The sequence below is a fragment of the Astatotilapia calliptera genome, chromosome 17 (assembly GCF_964374335.1).
Source record: "Astatotilapia calliptera chromosome 17, fAstCal68.1, whole genome shotgun sequence".
Lineage (NCBI taxonomy): Eukaryota > Metazoa > Chordata > Actinopteri > Cichliformes > Cichlidae > Astatotilapia > Astatotilapia calliptera.
The window spans coordinates 9,895,760-9,915,471 of NC_137438.1; the positions used below are offsets into that span (position 1 = coordinate 9,895,760).

Here is a 19,712-nt window from a genome sequence, read left to right on the forward strand (position 1 = left end):
GAGCCCATGCACTAAAGCAGTAAAAAGTGCCTAAAACAAGTTAAGAAGTTGTATAGTACTATCTATCTTAATGTTCAAGCCTGAGTTTCAAAAAATTTCAACATAGAAACAAAGCACATGCAGTCAGTTCTGCATGCTGTAGGTCAAACTGTCAAGACATACGAGAAGACCCCTCCTAAAACCAGAGTGATGTCACCATGAAGCAAACTTTGACGGAGTCCCCCAATAACAGTGTGGTCCTCCTAAGTCACATTTGGGTGGTTAACACACACACTCAGATGTTATCCAGACTTGCACTTTGAAACAATGAAAAGGACCTACAAGCCACGGTCCATGTAAATCACATCACACCCAGGTGACTGCCAAACACACACACACACAGCATCCATAAAGAATGATGATAGATTAAATTATTAGTTCATTAAGTGGTACACTGGATTATATTTACCCTTTCAGGCTCTGGATGTTTCAGGTCCAGATCATTGTTTGGAAAGCTGTTTGGTTGCGGCTTTAGGCAGCTCACAGTCTTCTGAATCTGGCTGGTCTCAGTCTTCGTGTGTAACAGATAGAGAATGAAGACAAAAGAACAGTAATCTGACAGTTACTAAAAATGCATCACTCAAGAGGATGAATAGACCATTTCACTATTGGCAAATAGCGTAAGGTACACATCGTGCATGAGAAACATTCATTAAAATCTGTCCTAGGTCAATGTTACCTCTTCAAAATCTTGCACTGAAGAAGAATGCATGGCTTCTGAGTCTTGCTGAGGCATTTCTTCATCAAGATCCTGCAACAAAGAAAAGATGGCACAAAGATTAGACCAAGTGCTCTTCTTGCAACTGTACTGGGCAGGCCTGTGCTTCTGTTTTTAATTTGCATGTGTGTGTGTGGGGGGGGGCCTTTCCACTCAAGAAATGTTTTCTTCTGAAAAAAATACTGGCTACAATAGTTAACAACTGATTCCTTTGCAATCATCCATCCTCTTCCACTTATCCTTATCAGGATTGTGGGGTAGCAGTTTTGGGGCCTATACCAGCTACCATAGGGCAGTACAACCTGGACAGATCACCAGTCTAACATGGAAGGACAAGCATTTGCATTCACACCAAAGGGCAGTTTTGAATCACCAGTTAACCTAACCCCATAAGCTACATCTTTGGACTGTGGGAAGAAGCCAGAGTACACAGCCAGAGAGAGCCCATGCACTAAAGCAGTAAAAAGTGCCTAAAACAACTTAAGAAGTTGTATAGTACTATCTATCTTAATGTTCAAGCCTGAGTTTCAAAAAATTTCAACATAGAAACAAAGCACATGCAGTCAGTTCTGCATGCTGTAGGTCAAACTGTCAAGACATACGAGAAGACCCCTCCTAAAACCAGAGTGATGTCACCATGAAGCAAACTTTGACGGAGTCCCCCAATAACAGTGTGGTCCTCCTAAGTCACATTTGGGTGGTTAACACACACACACACACACACTCAGATGTTATCCAGACTTGCACTTTGAAACAATGAAAAGGACCTACAAGCCACGGTCCATGTAAATCACATCACACCCAGGTGACTGCCAAACACACACACACACAGCATCCATAAAGAATGATGATAGATTAAATTATTAGTTCATTAAGTGGTACACTGGATTATATTTACCCTTTCAGGCTCTGGATGTTTCAGGTCCAGATCATTGTTTGGAAAGCTGTTTGGTTGCGGCTTTAGGCAGCTCACAGTCTTCTGAATCTGGCTGGTCTCAGTCTTCGTGTGTAACAGATAGAGAATGAAGACAAAAGAACAGTAATCTGACAGTTACTAAAAATGCATCACTCAAGAGGATGAATAGACCATTTCACTATTGGCAAATAGCGTAAGGTACACATCGTGCATGAGAAACATTCATTAAAATCTGTCCTAGGTCAATGTTACCTCTTCAAAATCTTGCACTGAAGAAGAATGCATGGCTTCTGAGTCTTGCTGAGGCATTTCTTCATCAAGATCCTGCAACAAAGAAAAGATGGCACAAAGATTAGACCAAGTGCTCTTCTTGCAACTGTACTGGGCAGTCCTGTGCTTCTGTTTTTAATTTGCATGTGTGTGTGTGTGGGGGGGCCTTTCCACTCAAGAAATGTTTTCTTCTGAAAAAAATACTGGCTACAATAGTTAACAACTGATTCCTTTGCAATCATCCATCCTCTTCCACTTATCCTTATCAGGATTGTGGGGTAGCAGTTTTGGGGCCTATACCAGCTACCATAGGGCAGTACAACCTGGACAGATCACCAGTCTAACATGGAAGGACAAGCATTTGCATTCACACCAAAGGGCAGTTTTGAATCACCAGTTAACCTAACCCCATAAGCTACATCTTTGGACTGTGGGAAGAAGCCAGAGTACACAGCCAGAGAGAGCCCATGCACTAAAGCAGTAAAAAGTGCCTAAAACAACTTAAGAAGTTGTATAGTACTATCTATCTTAATGTTCAAGCCTGAGTTTCAAAAAATTTCAACATAGAAACAAAGCACATGCAGTCAGTTCTGCATGCTGTAGGTCAAACTGTCAAGACATACGAGAAGACCCCTCCTAAAACCAGAGTGATGTCACCATGAAGCAAACTTTGACGGAGTCCCCCAATAACAGTGTGGTCCTCCTAAGTCACATTTGGGTGGTTAACACACACACACACACACTCAGATGTTATCCAGACTTGCACTTTGAAACAATGAAAAGGACCTACAAGCCACGGTCCATGTAAATCACATCACACCCAGGTGACTGCCAAACACACACACACACAGCATCCATAAAGAATGATGATAGATTAAATTATTAGTTCATTAAGTGGTACACTGGATTATATTTACCCTTTCAGGCTCTGGATGTTTCAGGTCCAGATCATTGTTTGGAAAGCTGTTTGGTTGCGGCTTTAGGCAGCTCACAGTCTTCTGAATCTGGCTGGTCTCAGTCTTCGTGTGTAACAGATAGAGAATGAAGACAAAAGAACAGTAATCTGACAGTTACTAAAAATGCATCACTCAAGAGGATGAATAGACCATTTCACTATTGGCAAATAGCGTAAGGTACACATCGTGCATGAGAAACATTCATTAAAATCTGTCCTAGGTCAATGTTACCTCTTCAAAATCTTGCACTGAAGAAGAATGCATGGCTTCTGAGTCTTGCTGAGGCATTTCTTCATCAAGATCCTGCAACAAAGAAAAGATGGCACAAAGATTAGACCAAGTGCTCTTCTTGCAACTGTACTGGGCAGGCCTGTGCTTCTGTTTTTAATTTGCATGTGTGTGTGTGGGGGGGGGCCTTTCCACTCAAGAAATGTTTTCTTCTGAAAAAAATACTGGCTACAATAGTTAACAACTGATTCCTTTGCAATCATCCATCCTCTTCCACTTATCCTTATCAGGATTGTGGGGTAGCAGTTTTGGGGCCTATACCAGCTACCATAGGGCAGTACAACCTGGACAGATCACCAGTCTAACATGGAAGGACAAGCATTTGCATTCACACCAAAGGGCAGTTTTGAATCACCAGTTAACCTAACCCCATAAGCTACATCTTTGGACTGTGGGAAGAAGCCAGAGTACACAGCCAGAGAGAGCCCATGCACTAAAGCAGTAAAAAGTGCCTAAAACAACTTAAGAAGTTGTATAGTACTATCTATCTTAATGTTCAAGCCTGAGTTTCAAAAAATTTCAACATAGAAACAAAGCACATGCAGTCAGTTCTGCATGCTGTAGGTCAAACTGTCAAGACATACGAGAAGACCCCTCCTAAAACCAGAGTGATGTCACCATGAAGCAAACTTTGACGGAGTCCCCCAATAACAGTGTGGTCCTCCTAAGTCACATTTGGGTGGTTAACACACACACACACACACTCAGATGTTATCCAGACTTGCACTTTGAAACAATGAAAAGGACCTACAAGCCACAGTCCATGTAAATCACATCACACCCAGGTGACTGCCAAACACACACACACACAGCATCCATAAAGAATGATGATAGATTAAATTATTAGTTCATTAAGTGGTACACTGGATTATATTTACCCTTTCAGGCTCTGGATGTTTCAGGTCCAGATCATTGTTTGGAAAGCTGTTTGGTTGCGGCTTTAGGCAGCTCACAGTCTTCTGAATCTGGCTGGTCTCAGTCTTCGTGTGTAACAGATAGAGAATGAAGACAAAAGAACAGTAATCTGACAGTTACTAAAAATGCATCACTCAAGAGGATGAATAGACCATTTCACTATTGGCAAATAGCGTAAGGTACACATCGTGCATGAGAAACATTCATTAAAATCAGATCATTGTTTGGAAAGCTGTTTGGTTGCGGCTTTAGGCAGCTCACAGTCTTCTGAATCTGGCTGGTCTCCGTCTTCGTGTGTAACAGATAGAAAATGAATATACAGTGCATTTTTGAAGAGGCTTTTGAAACATTAAATAAACTGTATGAGAAAGATAAGTTTCAAGCTATTGTCTTTAAAATATTCACTGTCATGTATAGAGAATTTAAGGCCCTATGATTAAGAGACAAATAGTGTGATTTCTTTATTTTTTAAGCCATTGCTAAAGGAGTAAAACAATCACCTGTAGCAGCAACGAACTGTCACTAGGGCCCATTTATCTTCGAGGGACAAAATTTAAAATGAATCTAACTAAAGAGGCTACACAGCAAAATCTCCAGTGTTAAATTAACACTAGAGAGTGTCTATATGGGTCCACACAACACTGTTGAGTGTTGAATTAACACTTTTGACAGTGTTATATGTTTAAAAGTAACCTAGTCAGTTTTGAAGATTAACAAAGACTAACACTGAGCAGTGCTGATTTTCTAACACTGGAATATTTCTAACATTTTGAGTTATTTTCCAGTGTTAGAAAATCAGCACTGCTCAGTGTTAGCCATTGTTAATCTTCAAAACTGACTAGGTTACTTTTAAACATATAACACTGTCAAAAGTGTTAATTTAACACTCAACAGTGTTGTATTTAACACTCAGAGGTGTGGACCCTTATAGACACTCTCCAGTGTTAATTTAACACTGGAGATTTTGCTGTGTAGAATCACATTAAACATCAATCACTGTTAAAATTTAGAAACCGAAAGCCATTTTTTATTTCTGCATACCTGCTGATATTTTTTTAGTGCTTTTAGAGGGCTTTGATGTGGCAGCCATCACAATTGCCTGTTTTCCATTAGTACCTACCCCTGTTTTTCCAGTAGGTTATAGTACCATGTAGTTTTTCAGTAACTACTGCACCAAGGTTCCAAGTGATCCAAAGTGATCAGAAAATTTGACATAGACTGAATGCCACCAGGTGGCTGGTCAATGGTGTCACTCGATAAGTTATGAGTGCGCCTCCTTCGTGAAAATCCAAGCCATCATTTTTGAAACTCTGAAATGTTTGAAATAGCGACCAAAATTAACAGCGTGATCCCTGAATTGAACACTAAAGTATAGACTGAGCAGCAGGCATTTTGTCACCTTGACGTCCATGCTTGCTGTGGCATTTATATCACTGGATGCTCGGCTGCATTGCTATAGTTACCCCAGGCACAGTAGGTGATACTCAATTTCAGTGAAAAACTAGATGCCCTAAGTCACGTTAAGCCAATTTGAGTAGGTACAAATGTAAAAATGGCTTAGGGTATGCAATTTATCAGTTCCAAAAAGTACAATTGTAGAAATACCTTGCATCTCCAGAGCCAATCCGAGTCACCATAATTATAGTCTATTTCTTCACCTGGACTTATGTCTCTGCTTGCAAATAAGCATAGATGGGGCTTTCCATTGATATTTAATATTTTCATCTTAGCACTTGTCAACGACAACCACATCAGTCCAAGTCTGCCTAATGACCCATCTTCTTGAGATGCATCCACACTGTGGGGTTAGGCAAAAAAGTATTAGCTTAACTAGTTAGGAAGCTTTTTTTCATAAATCAAAAGCAATGTGTAATTTAATCTTAATCAAACTACACTGATATAATACGCACCACCAGAGTTTTCCATCAAACTTGAATTCAAACATGAACACCTTCAGGCTGTCATGATAAACTCTGTGTCTCCGCTCACATTCTTCTTTTGTTATGAGTTTACCTCTGTATTCCAAAAGAAAGTCTCCTTTTTGGAATGGAACAGTCGTGAAAATGCCCCGACCTGAATTGCAGAGGCATACCAAGTGAGTGACAAAAGACAGTGACAAACTCCAAATCTAATCCAAACTAAAGACCAACTTACCTTTGAAGGCATTTATGTAGTGGATATCAAGTCCCAGTTTGTCCCTTCCAGCAGAAACATGACAGACTGCATCCTCCCGTGGAGGAATGAGTCTCCTTCGCATGTTCTCCTGTACGATTGGCTGTATTACCAAAGCATATAAAGTATTACGATTATCGTCATCATTGTCATCATCATCAGTAGTAGCAGAACTAGCAGTAGTGTAGTTTACAGCATAAACACAGCTGACTTATTCATAGTGCTAATTTATGCCTTCTTTTAAAATGTTAAAGGCCTAGTACTCAAAATGGCGACATGTGACATTTCTGTAATGGCGACTGCAGAGAGTGATACAAGTACTGAGAAAGCTTAGGCATCAAAACTGTAAGAAGTTTTTTCTTCAGGCATATAAATAAATACACGACTAAATACACTTATACCCTTGCTTTTATTTTAGGGCTGTCAGCAGAATGGACAGACATTGGACAAACTGCCCGAAATTAGCTAACAGCGACATCAGGGATTTTGACTCAGACTGCGCTGGTTTAATTGTTAATCGCGTTAGTCGCGATGTCGGCATTAACACGTTTAAGCCACAATAATGCTTTAACACCGAGTAAATCCTAACACGGGTTAGCCCGCTTTATCGCGTTGACGCGGTTAGTCGTCAGCCCTATTTTATTTACTCAATGACAAACGCTGGGGCCGTTTTACTTCTTCAAAGACTCACTAACAGTCCATAAAGCATAAATTAAACCAGTTTAATATAGGCCTGTGCACCTATAATTTCATATAGTATTAAAGTCATGGTGCATTTTACATTAAAAAAGGCTTACCTTTGTGTTTTTAATCCGTCTTCGTATTGCCGTCGACATACACTTGTTAAAGGGCACGCGCGCGAAAGTTGTGGCGCCGTTTCCTGTAGGTACCGCCTATATATATAGCCTACCAATCACAATGACTTCCGGCCGTGTGTATTGAAAATGTGTATTAAATTGCAGTACCTACACACATCCACTCTAACTCGAAACGTCGCTGTGCAATACACTGGAATACACAAAAATCAGGTGAGGGGTATAGGTGGACTTTTAAGAAAATCAGAAAATCTTTTAATTATAGTTTAATAAATGAATTTACACTACAGTTTAAGCAAATACAGGTCAAAAGATAAATAATGACCTCATAAGAAGTAGAAAAAATTATTATTTAGACACTTAAAAATGCATTTACAAGTCATGTTTTAGGGGGACACATGAATACACAGCAAAAAGTCGAAATGTCCCCGGAGCCCAGGTACAGCGCAGGTCAAATGTCAATCCATACCACATAGACGCACTCACACACACACACACACACACACACACACACACACACACACACACACAGTCTTGATGTAATTCGTAATTAACTCATGGCTAATCAATAAAGCGTTTAACACAACGCACAATGGACACACAGGGGATGATCCCCAAGCCAAACATATTGGATGTCACTGATCGTTACAAGGTGAGGACACCCTGTCTGTCACACAGGGTTGGAGGGTGAGGGTGGGGGCAGCTGGAGAAGATTGCAAAGGAGAGGAGAGGGGGCATGAATGGCAGGATGGAGAGAAGGGCAGAGAGGGGATGAGGGGTATAGAGGGATGAAAAGGTGAGAAGGAGATGCAAGGAGAGAATCACATTTCAAACTCACCGAATCAGCCCCCCAACACACACACACACACACACACACACACACACACACACACACACACACACACACACACACACACACACACACACACATACATGATATGTACTTATCAATGACATCAGTGAATAATGGATTAAGAAGAAGGCTTCACTCATGCCTCCTGACAAAGTTCATTCATTCATCAGTTCATAAGATGAGAAAAATGCTATTAAGGCTGATAATAACAAACAAGATGAGAGCATTTGGAAAGTTTGGTGTCATCAGCACAAGCTTTTCTCAGTCTGCTGGTATTCTTTCACTGTGAAGCAGGACTGTTTTGCTACAAGCACCATCTTCTTCAAATGCCTTAATTTCAAAAGCAAGAGCTCAAACTTTTTTCCTTTTTTTACATTTGTATGAACTAAATGAGTTTCTCTCCAAAGTAGAAACGCAATGTGTGCACACAGTTAGTGTGCTTGTTGAATCTACGATCAGCTGTGACAGGAAGTGGGTGGGGGTGGGGGTTTGTTTAACAACAGGTTCTGCATGAACTCATTTGTATTCTTATTTTAAAGAAATAAATACCTAGTTACTTTCATTTTGTGTGTCTTTTATTTGAAAACAATAACCCAGTAGCATTTTTATGCCCTCGTAAAATCACTTGCACACAGGCTAAGCGATTCTCTAGAACTTTGCTTGAAAAGACAGAAACTCAAGCATCAGAAAATCTGAAATGCACCTAGTGTGCATGCACCGCAAACACTGTCTGCGCGTCACTGAGCTCGTAACACAATTACATCTGCATTTAGGTATAAAAAGAGGTGGAGTTTTACTCAAAAGGTGTAAAAGAAAAACCAAACACAAAGTGATGACCAATAGGAGCAAAGGCCTAAAAGGCATCCAGAGAGAGAGAGAGGAAAAAAGAAGAGAAAAGCACAAGAGCAAGATTTAAAGAGGAAAACATGGCGGAGAGAAAGCGAGAGGGGATCAGCGCTCTCAGTGTGAATAAGCTTAGCTGCAACGAAGCACAACTCTCTGGCTTTATCTGATCAGTCTGTGCCATGTAGTCTAAATCACAGCCATACCACTCATATTAGAAGAGCCGGAGCACTTTTAATTATAAACCCATCCACAGGGGCCGGAGAATATGATAGCATGTTTGAAAAACTGGAACCAGAGAGAGCGAGAGACAGAGAGAGCGGGAGAGTTCACTGGCACCATGAGAGCTTTTTAGAACGACCAGCATCATCACTGAATACTAATGCATTTTACCTTGAGGCTGACCATTAACATACACAAAGCAAACGGCCACACACAGACACATATTTATGCTCTCAAAGACATTCAATCAGATGCATATTACACATACATGCCTGCATTTCAATATGCATGAGCGCGTATGTGGTGCTGTTTTGTTTGTGTGTGTTTTGTTGGGTTTTTTTCCAGCTCGGCCTAATGGGAGAACCACGGTGCTGCCCCCAACCCCCAGCCCCTCATGTGTCTGCATAACATGTGTGTGTTTGTGTCTGTGTGATGCAGACACACTGACACAGTAATCAGTGAAAAGGGAAGGCCCTGGATGAAGGAGACGTGGCCAACCAGCTGTCAATCACGCTACAAACACAAACATTACAGCACAAATACCCATTCATTAGCACCAATAAACTCGTCCTTGAGAAGAAATAGTAACATCGCTGGAAGGCTTTTTTTTTCTCCTTTTTTTTTTGAGGATCATGGGTCACTGCGCAATGTTTTCAGGACTACCTAAACTACGTTCAGTATTACGAGTTCAAGTCTTTTTTTTTCTCAGTTTAAGCCATTCTCCTTCCTGCCTCTCATCATCGAGTATCATGCCATGATACTTATAACCTCAAAAGGTATCAGCAAGGCAATTTACGCCACATTCAAAGGCAAATCTAAGCCTCCTTTGCTATAAATCTCTTTATATGATGATGCCATTTTAACACTTTCATGTTTACCTGAAATTGACCGAAAGAAAGCACAAGAAGTTGAAAGTAGAATTTGACGGGGCTCGACAGATTGAACCAACTTCAGCAAAAGAGCTGTCGGCTGTGGCGACATCACCAGACACGAAGAAGCATGCCAAAAATAGCAAAATCCTCAATTTTACTAAACAAACAGTTAAAAACATTGAAATTGTTACATTTTGTGAAATCAGCAAGGCACGTAAAAAGAGACGAGTTAGAAACAACATCTCTCTCGTTACTAAAAAAGGCGCTCCCACACTTGTTTATTAACGATGTCACAAAGCCTCACGTTACAGTTGGGTCTCTTAAAAGAACCACACTCATCTATTGCACAGCATTTTGAGTGACAAATCCACCTCTGTGGTGCCAGAGAACAGAAGGTGATTGAAGGTTTCTGCAGCAGACTCTGCAGAGTAACCGGCCTGTGGCTGTCCCGCTCCTCCGCATGATGTAATGCCCAGCTTTGATGTTGCTTTCAAGTTTGAGAGTGGACAGACAACTTTTCAAAAAAGAAATAAAAAAAAAAAGAAGAATAAGAAGAAGAGGTCTGAAAATGCTAGAGTGGACATAAATTTCCATATGCGGACAGCATTTTAAAAGTTATCTGCCACAATGTGGACATGGTCGGACTTTGAGAAGCGCAGGGCACGAAGCTGTGGAGTTTGAGGATTAAAGCTTTGAAGATACTAAAATGCTGACCGCCAGAAGAAGGGAGGTGGCTGGTCAGTCCTGCAGCTGTTTGTTCAGGAGGCAGGCAGGAACACATACGGACACAGCTGTCAGATATTTGCTGAGCAACACAATATAGTGGCATCTCATTAATGAAGAATGCAACACAAACTGTTTAAACACAGAAGCACAAAGAGCGTCCTTTTGTAGGCCACCACGCTCTTTAGCTATAGTTCATGTTACAGGACTGTGTCAGCATTAATGCAGTCTCAGTGGAAGCTCGTTTCCCCCACTGAAAGGAAAAAAAGGCTTCCATAACAAAAAATTTTGAGTTAATAAGTCAAAAATGTGAAAAAAACAGCTTTTCAGGTAGTGGGTTGAAATTTTGAGCTAGCTAGCAGCCAATCAGGAAGGTCTGTGAAGGACATCATTTCCTTGTTACCTGGATGGCGATGGTGTTAAAATGCCTTCTGTAGCTGCATAAAAGGTTTAGAGTCAGTGAGTTCATGTCAAAGTACTGGACAGCTAATATCTTCGAGGTAGCAAGGAAATGACTTCTTAACACTAAATCGTCGTTTCTAAGACGATGTATTCTAGATATTTAGTAATTAACTGACTCTTCCTCTTAAACCACCATGAAAGACAGTTTGCACTCACAGTTTTGAATGAAATATCTTTCAGCCAATTTTAATAAATGTAACACAATTATATCTATTCTAAGAATAATAATAACTTTGGAGAGTCACAGACTTTTTAAAAATCTATAATTCTCTGCTAATTAACAAATACCTTCATTTGAGATTTTTTCTTTAACAGGGTGCATATAGGTAAACATTCTAACATAAATAAAAGCATTGCAACAGATGTCAAACAAGATAACCAAAACACTAGTTAGATTCTTAAAGTCATGATCTAGCAGTGCAAACCAATGACTTTATGTTAAATCTCTGGTTGTTTGGAGCTAATTAAAAATGCAACAAAACTATTAGAATAAGTTACGCACTCTAACATATTACCATACCAGTGTTAGCATTAACACTAATCACTGCTGTGCAGGCTGAGCTTAGCCTCAAGTTTGTACAGCTGTAAACTCACTTCCGAAACGTTGCTGTTTATTCATTCTGATCATGTTTTGTTTCTCTACAGTCACAGACTATCCTATATGATTATCACTGTTCTGAACAAAACCACCAAGCTCATTTTTCGCCTCCCACTGGCTCTTTCACTGATGTAGAAAACGCTGGAAATGTTGTTCCAACTATGGCCAAGAAGCTAATCCAGAAAATGGAGGTGATAATGACAGAGTGCATGACATGACATGACAATGATTCTGCAATAACTATGCACTGAAAAACAATCGTCTATGCTATATTACAATACTTCACTGAAGAAATTACAAACACCCCTAAGAAGGCAAAACATAGAAATGGTTTCATTATACGAGGGAAACACTCACAAAAACCTGAATTATAATACCTGTTGGAGAATTCTTACATAGCAAAGACGATATTCAAAAGTCAACTTTCAGTTAAAAAAAGTTTCTTAAACCTTGTTTTGTATTTTAAGTCACAATTTCTAAACTGTACAGATGGGTGAGTCTATATAGTTTCCATGCCCTAGTTACCGGCATTATTAGAGTTCATTTAGATGACGCTTAACTACCCAATCCACTCTTTAAGTCTGACATCATTAAGTCAACATCCAAACTCCGCTTCTGGTCCCAAAGTCAAACAAACACTGCGGCATCACGGTGAGTTATAAACTGTCTGAAATGAAATCTTTAATAAAATGATATGTTTTAGTTTGACGTTAGCAGGGAGTTAGCTCGCTACTTTCCATCTAAAGATGATATTCCATGTTCTGACTGAAGGATTTCTGAAAAATTAAAATGTACACCTCTGATATCACTTTCGACATAAATGCAGACAGAAAACTAAACAGCAGTGACGTTTGTGGGGTTACTGAAGTTGGACTAGCTGGTATATAATGATGTGCTACGTCGTTGCTAGCGCCACAGCTAGGGTTAGCATAATGTAAACACATTAGCACAGTGAAGCTGGAGGATGAACACTAATGTTTTTTCCACCCACATGAGGGTTTCCGATGGTTAGGGACAAATGCAATTGCATGGTAGGATGCTGTAAACGGACTGAACTTCAATCGGGAGAACAACTGAGATAATCTATTTACAATGCAAGGTTAGTCATTAATATACTGCTGCATGGGCTGGGCTGTAGTTACACCGTAAAGTTTTAAAAACTGAGCTTTAAAACATGCTGTCGATGAATAGTGTAATAAAAACCGATAGAGACCGACAGTGATCACTGACTTTTTGTGCAGATTAAATAGAACAAGATACAAAAGCATTAAAACATGTTAAAAACAGAACCTTAATAAAAACAGTGTAATTTGGACCCAGGGTTCTTACATCATCACTTAACAAGTGGATAACTGCTCAAATGAGCCTAGGATTACCCAAGCTGGTGACTAAGTTGTGAGTTTTGCCTCTAAAAGGACTTTGGTGTGAGCTATCATTACTATCCATTTTAATAATGTGCCAGTCCAGTTTTTTAGCTTTCTTCCCACTGTCCACCATTTCCCCTTTATAAGTTTCTTTCCTGTTCTTCAACACAAGTTAAGGCTCAATCACACCAATGCAAAAATAAGACTACCACATTCTTGTAAAAAAAAAAGTTGGCTGCATTTAATTTTGTTGTTCCCTGACACCGACTGAAACAGTGGCCAACATATTCTATTTGCAGATGATACAAATATTTTTTGTGCTGGAGAGAACTTACATCAGCTTTTGGAAATTGTCACACAAGAAATGATTAAACTGAAAACATGGTTTGATAGAAATAAGCTATCATTAAATTTGGAAAAAACTACATTTATGTTATTCGGAAATTGTAAAAAAGATGCAGGAGCAAAATTATTAGTAAACAATGTTGAAATAGAGCAAGTTTCGGATACAAAATTTCTGGGTGTGATAATAGATAACAAAATCTGCTGGAAACCTCACATAAAGCATATACAAGCCAAACTGTCAAGAAGCATCTCCGTACTAAGTAAAGTTAAATATTTTTTGCCTTCCAAATCACTCCGGGTACTTTATTGTTCACTTATATTGCCATATTTGGAATACTGTGTGGAAATTTGGGGAAACACATATAAAACTGCACTTCAACCAATATGTAAAATTAAAAAAAAAGCAATCAGGATGATTAATAAAGCAGGATTTAGAGACCATACTAACATCATGTTTTTGAAATTAAAAATACTGAAGTTTATGGATCTTATAAAATATAAAACTGCAAAAATTATGTACAAGGCCAGATACAATATGTTACCAGGAAATATACAGAGGATGTTCTATGACAGAGAAGGAGACTATGAATTGAGGGGGAAATTGAATCTAAGGATTCTTAAAGCACGGTCAAAGGTTAAAACCTTTTGTGTCACTATTTATGGGGTAAAACTGTGGAATAGTTTTACTATAGATCTACAGCAATGCTCAGGAATTAGTAAGTTCATGAAAATACTTCGAAAACTGATTTTGGAAGAATATGATACCGATAAAGATGATCACCCATTGTATGTATAAAAAATATCAAATTATATCCAAATTATATCAGTCACGGTAGCCAAGTTTATATAGGTTCTCCTCGTGTATCGTGTGGAGTATGTGATGATGGGAATTAGGTGAATTATGTGGGATCAATAAGATGTTGAGCAGGGGTAGGAATTAATAAGTATGTTCATACTTCTTCCTACTCCTTTTCAGACCAAACATTGTTACATTATGTCAGACGATTTTGTTTTATTTCATTATATATTTTTTGTTTATCTGAACACATACGTGTGTGTGTGTATATCTACATATATATTCGTATCTGTAAATGAAAATATATGTAGTGTGTATATATTGTTTTTTGTTTTATATGTCTGAAACAAATAAAGATACAATACAATACAAAACAAAAAAACAACATGTCTCCCAGGGGTTGAGGGTGTTGCATGCTCAACCTCTGGGTGACCACTTTTGTTTGCAAGGAGATTGTACAGGTCGCCATGTAGTGAGGGAACCTGTCTCCAAACAATCGTGGTTACACTTGGAGTGATGGCAATCACTCTCAGACAGAATGACAAAGCTTTGCAAATATTTGCTGTCTAAAAGCAGACAGATTTTCATCATGTTGCAATCCGTCTGCACCAAGGAGCACGATATATAATGCATATATATAGATAGATAGATAGATAGATAGATAGATAGATAGATAGATAGATAGATAGATAGATAGATAGATAGATAGATAGATAGATAGATAGATAGATAGATAGATAGATAGATAGATAGATAGATAGATAGATAGATAGATAGATAGAGATATTTATAACATTTATTTATAACAGTGATCAAAGTCAAGTTGATCAAGTATGTCAAACAGCAAAATGAGATAAAGATAATCTAAGATTTCTTTGTGTTCTTTTTAATTGCTGTGGTTCGTCTTTTCCTGAATTAAAGAAGCATCTGTGTGCAGGGGATGGCCTGACCTGACAAAAACCTACACCACTCTGAATTTAGAACAAGCTATCTGTGGATTACATCTCTACATACCGAGATCAGCATGACATTAAAACTCCAATTAAACGAGCAGTTAAATGTCACTGTGTAGGAATGACAAACCCAAACAGGGTTAGATTTCAGATTAAACATGACATTTGCCTGGCTGCACAAGTGAATGCTGTCACCACTACAAATTATCTGGATGATGATTAAAATGGCATTTTAGCTCATTTAGTGTTTATGGATAGTTTTCATAATGTTTTTATTGCTAACTTGCACAACTTAAAGGCTTCATCATGTTAAACAAACCACAACAGCTGGTTACAAATGCTCAAACGTCATTTGAATTACAGGACTACATGACCGATATCATAAATTAGAAGCATCAAATTCAAATGCCTGAGGAAAAGTGAAGTAAGATATTCAGTTACTGGCATCATATTAAAATTATGATTTTATAATAACCAACTAGTTTGCTTGATTGACAGCTAATAATGATCACACCCAGCCAAAATTGGCGTTTGCAAAAATTGATGCGTGTCAGGAAATGCAGCTGATCTGATATGTCAGGGCGTCTGGTGGGACTGCAGTTCACCATTAAGCTAAAAGATAATCTAACCCAAACATCAGTCACGGATCAAGCCAGAGGAAGGACACTTTACTTTGAAATAACTTGAGCTGATTGACGATTATTAGTGATCAAGTCAGATTAGCAGGCAGAGTGAAAGGACAACTCCCATGGTTTGAGTTGCAGTTAAAAATGTACTTCAGCATGCTGAAAGGAGCTGAAAATAAAATCATAGGAATCTGCTTTAGGGCCATCTGCCTCATGGAGAGCCAGAGGATTGAAGTTAACAGAAAATCCAGTCACACTAAAGCAGGTACAATACATACTGATATAAGCTCTAATATCAGTCAATGTAAATTCAGTGCATATATGTCAACGACACCACTCTTAAACAAACACTGAGATTATGTCTTGTGCATTACAAAACCCAACAAGGGGAAAGAGATGAATCCTGGTCTGTCTCCATGTGTCAAAATGTCCATGACATCTTCATGCTAAAATGCTAAAGGTGTAGGTTGCACCAGCCAACCAAAAGTGGAGCCACATCTCAAATGACTATTGCAATCTGAAGTTTATTAAAGCTTCATTAAAAGTAGGCAAAAAATACACACTGTGTGTTATTAGGCTCAGGCAAAGGAGGGAAGTAAGGCCGATAACAGCAGGGACCTCACATGGTGAGTGTGTGACAAATACAGTTAAGCACTCTCTTATACTGGGAAGTGTAAAAGGTGCTATAAGACCACTCACCATTATTGAAATTTACCTGTGCTCTTGGTTTAAATCTGATTTATGATTGCTTTTGGGAACAGACCGGAAATACACCTGACTTCCCGTGTATTGGCTTAACTTCAAACGTCTCATATTGACATTCCCTCACCTGTACAAATCAACATGAGTGCATGGCAAGAACACCAGTCAAGGGAACTAAGAAAATAAGCTCTCCACACTTTGCATGCACAATGGGCTCCAGTTCAAACTCCAACAATTTCTTGGCCTCTTTTGTACACTGAAATATTCACAGACGCAAAATACAGATTTGTCTGTAATATCGCACACATACACACACACACACACACAAACTGCAGCTATATTACAGATGTATACATATAAGATGCTTCACGCTCACTCCATCATACACTCATCTCTCTCCTCTCTCCACTCTCATCTCACTCCCAGCCACCGCTGGTTTTGTTTACAGGCCAATTTGAATGAGAATGAATCTCTCTAATCCACGCCGGCTGCTGCGAGGCCCTGGCCCTTTGTTTGGGATTACTGCAGCTTAGCGCTAGCTAACAATGAGGAGATGAGCAGCTCACCTCATCTCTGCTAATGAAGTGTGGAGAGTCATTTAGCCGGTAGCTAGCTGCTACCGAGCCAGGATGATACCTTCACACGTGCCTGCACGCACACACACTCACGCAGATACATATACGCATTTGTATTTCTACACATGTGAGGACACTAACTGTTGACACTTTGCTTTTGTTCCTCGGTCACACGCTGAGCCTCTCGATCTCAAGTGTTGACCTTAAATACTGTGAAGTATTTAGAAAGTGCGACAAAGGACATGACTACAACTTCTCTGACAATTTCCATGCATAGCCTCGATCATATGTATATGTTCAAGGCTATATGAAGCTTTCATTGTTCTAACCTAAGATGCCTGTTTTTGCACTGTTGCGACAACAATTGTTTGCGGTTTGCCAATTTTAATATTAGTTCAGTAAAATATGCTGAATCTCTTTAAAGATTTTGGGCCTGTTTTGTACCCTATTCTATGTTTGCAATATGAACCTAAAATTCTATTTCTATTTATGGGTTCTACCTTTGTTTCATGCTTTCACAATATATTTGCAAGATAAGTTTGAGAATTTTCAAACCATATTAAATAAAATTTAACAGCAAAGAAATGTGCTTTATGTCAGCTCAAAATGAACAGTGAACGTTGTTCAAACACAGTCCAAATGTGCTGATTTAAACAATATGGCATCACTTCAAGTTTGTGGCCACACGGCTTTCAATTCCAGGCATAATTATTATTTTCAAGGCCCTGCATCTTCCCCTTTCCATAGACTAACCTCCTGAAATATACTGGGCATGGCTGCATGGCAGAAAATCAGATGCAAGAATGGCATACCAATTTTCAAAATAAGAGACTCTAATCCACACTTTAATTTAGAAACTCTCCCAGTGTGCCTTGGAAGGATGCAACAAGGCACAGACACCCATAATACTTGCTGTATAGTTACGCATTAAATCTCTCCAATATCCCCCAGACAATAACTGCAAACTGCATGTCACAGCAACACAGACCTCAACAACTGCCACTAATGGCTTGATTTTAATATGCAGCGTAAACTCAGTATATTGGTTAGCACTCTGTAAAAACTGAATGTTTTAGGCTTTGTCACGGTCCGCTGTGACAGACCGTGTGGAGAGTGCGTGGAGGACTCAGGTGCAGACACGAGTGACACGGGAGTAAACTTTAAACAAAAGCGAGCCTTTTATTGTGGCTGGTAACGCAAGAGAAACAAACAAGAATAAGGGCAGCTCAAAAGCAATAACTAAACAGAAACCTAAACTGGGAATGAACTGAGGTAAGACTATGAATACAACAGACCGGGCATGGAAACATGGAGGGTGGGAACACAGACGACGCGACACAGACTGTACGAAACACAGAGACTAAATACACATGAGGGAAGATCAGGGGAAGTGGATGCACACGGGGAACACAGGTGACACTGATAATCATAACAAGACACGGCAGGAGTGAACGTAACACTGATGGGAGATGGGCAAAGTAAAGCAGGAAGTACACAGAGGTTCAAACAGGAGGAGAGAGAGCACGGGGAGAACGCAGACATAACGGGCTGGGGAAAACATATAAAGCACAAAGAGAGACGAGGGCTCATAAATACACAGAGGGGCACACAGGGGGTAAGAGTCACGAAGGGAAAACACATAAGGAACAACGTAACAGATCAACCCAGGAAGCATGGCCTAAATAAAGAACAAAATACAAAAATACATGAAAACTAAGAATACTGGGCCCACATGGCCCAGGACCATGACAGGCTTTAATTGCACTTGGCATGCTCATTATGCTAATATAGTGGATAGCATTTTGACAGTGCAGATCGTGCACAAACGTGGGCCACACTTCTAATCTTTGAGTTCAAGTGTTTTTATTCTCATCATCATTGGTGTGTAACAATAAGCACCTAGCCATGCAGTTCACCGTTACAAGCATTTGTAAAAGAATGATTAGGAACCTGCTGACTGCACAACTGCACGATATTTCATATTTTCACAGCTCTGACAATACATGTACAGCCACTCTGAAGTCTTCTTTCTATCCTATGTTTCATTCAAAATAATTATTATTTAATATTTACTGCAGCTCTACAGATGAAGCTTAATGAGCAGGCCAGCTAGCAACATGTTCTTCGTCATTCTCATCTTCAGGGTGATGAAAGATTTTAGGGGATGGTTTAAATTTATGGTGGAAATGAACTAAAGACATTGAATTTAAGACAACTGAATACTTTCATGCCTTATATTCCTTTTTAACTAATGCCGTCTCTCGCTGTTGTCTGATAAGCTTTCTAATTCATGTACATATTACATGCTATAACTTGCTATCTTCAACTTATCTTATACCTTGTTTTCAGTCTGACTGTACATTGACACATTTGGAAATCTAACTGAAGCATTCCCTTAAAAAACAAACAAACACACAGTAACTGCTGTAAAACATGCAAAACACACACATTTATGCTCACGCTTACTGACTGGTATTTGTGTGTGTGGTGAGGGGTAAGCCATGGTCACCAGGGTAGAGAGGCGTCAAGGCAACAGGAGAATCAGGAAGATTTAAGCCTGGCACAAACACACAGAGATAGCAGCGGTCCACACTGAGAGCATGTTGGCGTGTCTTCTGACAAAGTGACTGAGCCTGGCATCTGATTAGCAGAGAGAGAGAGGTGAGGAGAGAGACAGAGACCGAGTGGA

General features: G+C 39.4%; 2 protein-coding genes across 11 annotated transcripts in view; both read right to left on the bottom strand.

Moving 5' to 3' along the window:
• The window catches only part of LOC145421334 (uncharacterized), a 205,339-nt gene that overhangs the window by 61,011 nt on the left and 124,616 nt on the right, over positions 1 to 19,712 (bottom strand). The window lies entirely within an intron of this gene.
• On the bottom strand, positions 4,028 to 7,249 carry LOC145421335 (N-lysine methyltransferase KMT5A-like). Its single transcript, XM_080291544.1, has 5 exons — positions 7,072 to 7,249; positions 6,257 to 6,377; positions 6,013 to 6,175; positions 5,708 to 5,900; positions 4,028 to 4,167 (listed from the first exon to the last, which is right to left on the bottom strand). The coding sequence occupies exons 1-5, from the start codon at positions 7,108 to 7,110 to the stop codon at positions 4,039 to 4,041; spliced, it is 645 nt and encodes a 214-aa protein (XP_080147670.1). The 5' UTR covers positions 7,111 to 7,249; the 3' UTR covers positions 4,028 to 4,038.